Source organism: Gekko japonicus, unplaced genomic scaffold (assembly GCF_001447785.1).
Source record: "Gekko japonicus isolate JY-2015 unplaced genomic scaffold, Gekko_japonicus_V1.1 scaffold978, whole genome shotgun sequence".
Classification (NCBI taxonomy): domain Eukaryota; kingdom Metazoa; phylum Chordata; class Lepidosauria; order Squamata; family Gekkonidae; genus Gekko; species Gekko japonicus.
Window position 1 is genome coordinate 508205 of NW_015161980.1, and position 9028 is coordinate 517232.

The window sequence follows — 9028 nt, forward strand, 5'->3', positions numbered from 1 at the left end:
CCCCAGGCGGCGCGGGCCACGGCGGGGAGTGCGGCGTAGAGGTGGAGGGCCATGGCGCGCGGCGGGCGGGCAGAGGAAGAGGCAGGCGAGCGCGCCAGCAGCAGCAGCAGGAGGAGACGGTGGCGAGGAGGCTGGGCGGGCGCGACAGAAGGAGCCGCCGCCTGGGAAGCCGGCCGGCCGGCCTGCCCCCTCGCTCCCCGCGCCCCTCCCCGGGGCGGAGCAGAGCCGAGCCTTGGGACGGGATCGGGAGGCGCTGCGAGGCAAGAGAGCCGAGCCAGGCCGGGCGCCCGGCGGCCACATGCGCCTTTGGGGCAGAGAGAGAAGGGGAGAGAGAGAGAGAGACTGGGGGGGAGAGAGAGAAGGGGGAGAGAGAGAAGGGGGGAGAGAGAGAAGGGGGGAGACTGGGGGGCGAAGAAAGAGAACGGGGAGAGAGAGAGCCTGGGGGGGAGAGAGAGAGAGAGACTGGGGGGGAGAAAGAGAAGGGGGGACAGAGAGAGAGAGAGAGACTGAGGGGGAAGAGAGAGAAGGGGGGAAGAGAGAGCCCCCTGCGAGTATCGCGGCCCCCCCTTGTGTTCTCTAAAACCCATATACAAGTGCAACAGTCACAAGAAAATTACAGCAGTTATTCCTTGCAGTGCAATTAGGCTCTGACTGTTTTGTCGTAGATGATACAAGAATTTAACCAAAAACAGCACCCCAAGAATCCCTGGAAAAGACAATAATACTAGGAAAAGCTGAAGGAAGTAGGAAAAGAGGAAGACTAATAATTAGATTGATTGAATCAATAAAGCCGTCAGTTTGCAAGACTTGAGCAAGACTGTTAATGATATGATGTTCTGGAGATCAGTTATTCCTGCCATAAATTGGAAGCGATGACACGTAACACAGACACACATTATCAAATATTCTCCCTCTCTCACATAATATGCAGTAACAGTTACTATTGTAACAAGGTCACATTGTGCTTTTTTGCCAGTCCTCCCTCACAACTAGGAGTGTGCATCTGGCATTTTAAATTGGGGCTGTATTTTGGTTATCCTTAAAATCCTCAAAATATTCAGGATTTTCAGGACCACCAGATAGCCAAACTTAAAGGACATTTAGAGGGATCACAGTCCCTTTAAATGCCTTCTCCAAGCTGCCCAACTCTGTGGCAAGTGAACTCTGAAGGTGTTTAAAGGGCTCACTGTCCCTTTAAATGCCTTCTGGATGAACTCGCTGCTTGGAGGTGTTTAAAGGGACTGCGAGCCTTTTAAATGCCTTCGAAGTTCACTCACTGCAGAGTTGCATGGCTTGGAGAAGGCATTTAAAGGGACTGTGATCCCTTTGAATGCCTTTTTCCTACATTGGAAACAATGGAGGATGGGGACACCTTCTTCTGGAGCCCATAGAATTGGCTCCCTGGTCCAATCTTTTTGAAATGGGGGGGGGGGTTTGAGGTAGAAGCACCAGCAGCTATACTGCAAATTTGGTGCCTCTACAGCCCCCCTCTAGATCCCCAGATACCCCCTGATCAACTCTCCATTATACCTTATGGGGACCATTGACTATAATGGAGCCAGGAAAAAAAATGGGTTTCCCAAATATTGACCAAATCCAAATCGATATTGGCATTTGGGAATATCAGGAAATACCAATATTTTTCAGGTTCAATATACCCGAATATGGAAAATACTGGGGGGGGGGGGTTGCACACCCTTACACACAACACCAGTAGTTTCCAGCTGTAAGAACACAGCATGTTATAACAGGATGTAAGGTAAACTGTTGCTCCATGTGATGGAGAACAGAAGATACTTTCCATTTCCACCAACATCCCTGTGTGGCCCATGTGTATCTCTATGGCTCAGTGTTGCAAGCCATCCTACTCCACAGATTGCAGAGGCGTGTATTAAATGAAAAGCAAAAACGACTTGATAGTCTACTTGTGGGGCAAATACTTCCACATGCCAAAAAACTCTCAATTCCATTTTTACAGGTCCGGTATGGGAAATTAATTGCAAATTTGGTAGCACATATTTTGCCACACAGAGGGAATTTAAATTTGAGGGACAAAAAGAGGGAGCAATTTAAACCACTGTAGGGACAGTCAGTGAGCATAAGGCAGTCTACTGATTTCATACTGGAAGCCCAGCACAGTTAAAACAAAGATTAGCATTGCCATGTGACAAGACTTTACATGAAGCTTTACTGGGACTAAGTGTATTTTTTATAACTGAACAGGCACCAAGAACTATTAGTAAGGCACCATATACACATATTAGCCAAATTGGCACTATCTGTACTTGAGATGGCAGGAGAATACTCACTTGCAATGTGCAAGCTCTAAATCTGTCAATGGAACTCTAATCATTACTCATGTGAAGCTCCCGCTTGTTCACAAGCCAGATAAGAGACATGATGAAGTATTCTACGCTAGAGGAAACCACCTAGGCAACAGCAGAAAAGCTATGCTCATTTTATGATCACTGGCAATCTCACTAGACAGGTATTAGAGAACTACCACAAGATGCTGTAGGTTGATAAATATTCATTTTGCATTTTTCACCATGAGAGATGTGTCACTATAGCTGATGGGAAACGTGGAGCTTAATATGACAACATCTCTCTCTTGGGGAGGGGCAGGATCTGTGTTCTGCTCCTCACATAAATCTACAGAACTGAAGGTTTCTTTAGGAACAGTAGCTCTGCTTAGTTTATGACATCACTACTATTTGCATGTAGGTCTATGGTTTGGAGGTTACGAGTACATAAGCAAACAAGCACTTCTGGCTAACAGTCTTGGTATTGGGAACAATCCTAAGCATGTCTACTCAGAAGTACGTTCCATGTTACTCCCAGGTGTGTCTTTAGGATTACAGCCTCTGACTCAGCAGCATTGACTTATTTGAGGCAAATTTGCTGTGGTATGATAAAATGCTTTATATCCATCAGGAATATATTTATCCCAAGTGGAAAAAAACAAGGATACAATTGAAACAACATTTTCTATTTTCTCCAAGATCTGTCAGAGGACAGTGATATATTACGGCATCCAAAGTGTTCATATATACATATAAACATTTATCATATAACTGAATGAAATGCCTGCAACAGCTAGGCCTGTGACACAATCAAAATAAAATGACATGTCAAGATGCCTAAAAAGAATCAGCATTTAGAATGCAGCCAGTCAGGGTGCTTAGAGTAACTGATTTTAATAAAGTCATATACTTCTAAATGAAACCTGTTCTATATGATTCACAGCAAGCTTTTCTGAAGTTGTTAATTTTATAAAACAACATGTTTTTATTGATATAGTTGTAGTAGTACATTAGAGCAGACAAGTGTTTATAGGCTAGAACACAACACTTGTCAAAATGTGGGTGATGCCAGACTGGAGAAATGCAGCCTGTTTGGGTATTTATAAAGGGATCCATTCTGTGTTCACTAATGATTGTCATCTTTCTTAAATGATTGGGAGTGGGAGATAATTACACACTTCCACAAAACAGAAGTGACTGCAAGAAGTTTACTGGATTGGTTTAACAATCAAAATTATTTCCATCTAATGAAATGCAGCAGGAAACATGAACTAAACACATATGAAAGAACAACTTGCTACGCTGTTTAAAAAAAATTAAATTTCTCTCTTGCAACTATGCAAGCAAGATATATTCATTTTAACTGCAACATGAGACGATCATGATTCTAACAAGAGCCTTGGGCAGCACAAAAAAGCACTGGGGTTTCTGGAGATCCCACCACCAATTTCAGAGTTGTGCTACAGCAGAACCCCCACAATCCTAGAAGCTTCACACATGAACATGCATTTCAGTGCGCTCTGCTTCCTGTTGCCAACACCCCTCCTGACCTGGATGGAACTTCCTTTGATGCACTGCCTCTGTTTAGCAATGAAAGTTTGTCCAGATCCAGAGAGAAGTCTGGTCAGCAGTGTGCAGTTGCCGAGATTCACTGGCTTGAATCCACCAGGGATTTCTGTGGACTGAATGAATTCTCATCTACAGAACAGGACCTCTCTCCCCGACTGCAGCCCCAAATCTCCCTCCAGTGCTGCTCTTGTGGGAGCCAGCGGTCTGCAGCAGGGGAGGGAGGGTGGAACAAGAGGGGGGAAAACACCTGTTTCGTCTGCAGAAATCCCTCACGAGATCCAATTTATGCCTGGAAAAGCTATTAGCCCCACAATGTTCCCTTAAGGTGTAGCAGTTAAAAACAGTTAGCTGTCAATAAATCTTGAATTCATTTAATATTGTTGGGGACTTGATTCTTCACAATGATGTTTCATTAAATTTTGCGCCAACTGACATTCTTAATACCATGAGGTACAATGCTACTTCCTGAGCCTGGAGCGATATGCCTTCTGCATGGGAACATTTCAATTTCAGTCTGCCTTCGTTCATATTATTTCATTTCATGTGCTCAAATTATGGCAGACCTAATATTACCACACTGCCACTTCTTACTTCATGAGCAAAATACACAATGCTCTATATTTGAAACAAGCAATTTAATAGGAAAAGTAATAAACTAATACATTTCTTTTTTAAAAAAAAATCACGTTAAGGAGAGAGAAAATGTTTCATTTGTAGAATAATTTATGAATTATATGTTTAAGTTTTCCCATGAACCAGCATCCATACAACTTCAAGTTCTTGATACCGATTTTAATGTGCTTCTTTCCAGTATATACCAGCCACTCATACACCTCATCACTGATGCACAAGATGTCATGCTTAATACAGAGATCAGCAATTTTCTGGAGCTCTTCTTTTGTATAGACCTTGTTAAAAAAAAAAAAAAGAAAAGCGAAACAGTGTACTAAGCAATGCATTCAGGGGCAATATTGTTATTATATTTAACTACCAGGCTGAAAAAACAGGACTCTCACCTTTCCTATAGGATTGTGAGGGGTATTCAGTACAATAGCTTTTGTCTTGGGATTAAATTTACTCGCAAGTCCAGCAGGATCCAACACCCAGTCAGCACTAGAGGCAACATCTCCTCCAGCTGCAGGTTTCTAGGACATAAAAATATATATTTCACTGAGCTGTATATACTTTCCTTATGTGCATGTAAAGTGCTGTCAAGTCACAGCCAACTTATGGTGACCCCAGCAAGGGGCTTTCAAGGCCAGGGAGACGCAGGGGTGGTTTGGCCATGGCCTTCCTCTGCAGAGTCTTCCTGGGAGGTCTCCCTTACAAGTGCTGACCCCACTTAGCTTCTGAGACCTGATGAGATCAGGCTATACCATGCCGCCTTCCCTCCCCATACACTTTCCTTACACGTTCCATATTACTACTGCTAGGCTTGCAAAGAAAGCAATTGTATTATACACAATACAGGAACTGGGCCAACCTACACATGATTAAAAGCAAAAAACCAGCCATTGGTATGTATGGGTGGGGAAGGGGAATATGGCTGTCGGCCAGGGTCCTAGGAGAATATGTGTGTTGGGGGGAAGAATTTAACTCTCCTTCACCTGATGCCACTGCTATAATCAAAAAAATGCACACCCACACCCACATTATTTTAAGGCCCAACAGGGCAAAGACACATACTCATCTTTTTTCCCCACCAGGCTTAAAGTAGACAGGAGACAAGAGGCATTTTTAAATGGGAAAACAGCAAGTGGTGAGGTAATATAAATCCCTCTCCTTATTTCAGTATTGCATCCCCAAACCACACTGGGGGCCCCCACTGCTGTTTTTCTAAATTTCATGGATCCTCAACATTAGATGTAATATAGCTCAAAAGCTGCACAAAAATCTCATCAGACTCCAACCACCAAGACAACCATTCATGTCATTTGTTGGAACTTCTGAGTGATAAAGCTCCTGAGTCAATGTCCTCCTCCATATCTACACCAGATCAGGTAAAAAAAACACCGCAAACAAATTGTACAGAATTAGGAGTCATCCACAGCAACAACCACATCAGAATTTCTTGCACAATGTGCTTCAATGCCGTTTTTGCTTCCCGTCCAGATTCCCTTCTTTTCCAGGAACACAGGCAAGCCGTTTCCTTGCATCATTAAGGCTACATGCATTTAAATCCTTCCCTTACCACTCTTGATACTATGGCAAAGGGGCACTATTAACATACTACTAGTCATTGAGACTGGGCGCTAGAGGATGGGACTGAAGGATGAAGATGTAATCCCGGTATTTAGTACATTTTCTACCAGAAAACAAACTTACAGTTTGCTTTAAAAACTTATTTTCTTTAACCTTTTCATCCAGCCTTTTAAAAAAAATGTACGCTATCACTATGACTTGGATTATAAGAACTGGAAGCTAGTAATATATAAGTAGACCAAATCAAACGTGACAGCACCCACAGGTCTGACCTGTGGAATATTGCTGCCATTTTAAAGCCCTTTCAAGATGCCATGAGGGCCTGATCTTGATCGGTGCACAGGAGACCCCCACCGTCCTTTCAGGTGCTAAAATCACTGCCGGGTGTCACGGGCTGGGCTTGGGCTAAGAGGCAGATGTTAAGTCCAGTCCGAGGTCGTTGCCAGGAGAGTTAGAGCGAGAGCCAAATCATGCATCTAAAAGCGGGGTTGTCTGAAGCAGGGGTCAGGAATCCGAGCCAGAGTGGGGGTATGAGGACAGGAGCCGAAGGTGGATGTGAGGCACGCACGGAGGCAACTTGTTGCTTCCACAAGAGCCCAATCCTGAGTGAGAGTTATATAGGCCTCCAGCTGGGCTTCCCATGGTGGCGGCGGCACTCCTGCTAATACTCAGGACTTGGCCCTCACCTTCCCTGCCAGCGTGCATCTCAACAGCGGGTGGCTAAGTTTCTGCGGAGCTGCTCCCTTAGCTGAACCACCCACAGAAGTGAGTCAGGCGAGCTCCCCAATTGCACCTGTGCCTCTTTGGCTGCTGCAGGACCAGGTGCGGGGTTTACAGGCTCAGGCAAGCTTTCAACTTGTGAGGAGTCAGAGGGGTCGGCTTCTGATTCTGGCAATGCCAGCGCCTCTGGCTGCGATGCCAACTCGGGTGAGGACTCAGCGCCATTGTCGCCGCTCACGACACCAGGGGAGATGCCATCTCAACACCTGAAAAGGCAATGGGGGGGGGGGAGAGACCACCTCTGCCTGCCATGCTGCAGGCACAATCAATATTGGGCCCTCACGGTGTTTTTAAATTGCTTTAAAATGGTGGCAGCCACAAGTCCAACCAGTAGACATTGTCAAATATAGTTTAGGCCTAACAGAGCAGCTTCACAATCACTGTTCCCAATGAATAAAACAGAAGTACAGTGGCGACTAGCAAAGACTAATAACATTTATTTTAGCATAGCCTTTATATAACACAGGGCCACCTTTCTGTTGCGTGTGTGTGTACAGTCCCGATGAATATAAGGTACTCTGTAAAAAAATTCCAAATTTCAAAAATCAAAAATACTCACATATCTCAAAGGTATACAGACAGGTTTTGCACCTGCCATCTTCACCATGTCCACATAACAGTCGTAGTACGGCTCTATTATTATTACCTAAAATAAAGAGATTAATCAGCTATATGGCCAAACAAAAGTGATCAGTGTCTTTCTGCAAAGACAGAATGAGCATCTTGATCTGATTCAGTGCTAATTCTAGGTATCTAGCAAAGAAAACTGTTTTTTAAATTTTCCAGTTCATTGAATCAGCAACATGGACAGTATTTTAGACATTAGATATACTCAAGAGCTTCTACTATTAAACAATACAGCTACTTCAACTTAGTCATTACAAGTGGATGTGGCCAAAAAGGGGCAACAAGTTAACAATTTGGGATCAAAGAACTATAGCTATGTATGAAAGATAACAAGACAGAAGTATGGATTTATAATAAGGAGAACAAATAGGAAAGTGTTGTGTCCGCTGACCGCCACCAGAGGCCAGCGCACACTCCTGAGCTTGAGTCCGGCATAACAATAGGGACTAGGATCCTAGTCCCTCCACTGGGGGAACCAATGGGACTGTGGCGGGAGATTCAAACCTGCCAATGGGACCCAGGGGTGTGTCCCCTGGTTGTGTATATAGTTGGCCTGCCGGCCATTGCTCCTTGTTCTTGATGTGTACTTAATAAAGCATGCTATGCACTACGCCAGTCTCTGTCATCCATACATGCGGCAACCCACTACACAATAGAAAGTGAATAGAGGAAAGAACAAGGAAGACAAAAGAATCTAAGAGAACAGCATTGGCAACTTAACTCACAGTTATGTGAGGTTTACTTTTTAACTGCAGGCACTTAGGGTGAGCAGTATTTCCGTGTTTTACCATGATCTTTCCCAAAACTTTGGAGCAAACCAGGTTTACTAAAGATGGGAGAAAAGCCAGGGAAACCCTAAGAGGTGCACAAATGCACCACAATTAGGGTTGCCAAGTCCAACTTCGGAAATATCTGAGGACTTTGGGGGTGGAGCCAAGAGACTTTTGTGATGTCACTTCCTGTGATGTCACTTCCTGTGATGTCACTTCCAGGTCAAACGGCAGGTGATGTCACTTCCCAAGCACCACCCTTTCTGATGATGTTCACTTCCAGCACACTGCACCAAACTACACCTGTCCCTCTGAAGTAACCTTCTTTCAAAATTAAAATTTAAATACACTGTCATATGTCTCTTCCCAACCAGGATAATGCTGTGCAGCACAAACATGAGTAAAGTGTTAAGTGTTCTGGCTGGATTGTGTACATATCAAGAACATATCTGTTGTCATTTCCCTCTCTTCCTGCTCACCATCCAGGGAAACAGAAGCCCGTTTCACAAATGACAGTGGACATATATACATCTTGCATGGACACATGTTGTTAGAAAGAGGTAATATGCTTTTGCATTATAAACAAAAGCAGCCCTCCTACATCCTTCCCCCTGCCCCCAGGTCCGACGGCTCAGAAACAAAGTATGGCATGGGCAAAATCCACTACATAAAACCTTGGAGAACTACTGCCAGTCTGAGTAGACAAGGCTGACACTGATGGACTGATGGTAGAGAGACCATGCTTTGTGTGCCAAAGGATAAAGGTTTAAACCTAGG

General features: G+C 44.4%; 1 protein-coding gene across 2 annotated transcripts in view; it reads right to left on the bottom strand.

The window, feature by feature from the left end:
- CCBL2 (cysteine conjugate-beta lyase 2) overlaps window positions 1-9028 on the bottom strand; it is a 52720-nt gene that overhangs the window by 18030 nt on the left and 25662 nt on the right. For both annotated transcript variants that reach the window (XM_015429777.1, XM_015429778.1), the window contains exons 5-7: window positions 7414-7500; window positions 4889-5017; window positions 4660-4780 (exon numbers count right to left, since the gene is read on the bottom strand). In XM_015429777.1, the coding sequence (XP_015285263.1) occupies window positions 4660-4780; window positions 4889-5017; window positions 7414-7500 (337 nt within the window). The remainder of the gene's footprint in view (window positions 1-4659; window positions 4781-4888; window positions 5018-7413; window positions 7501-9028) is intronic.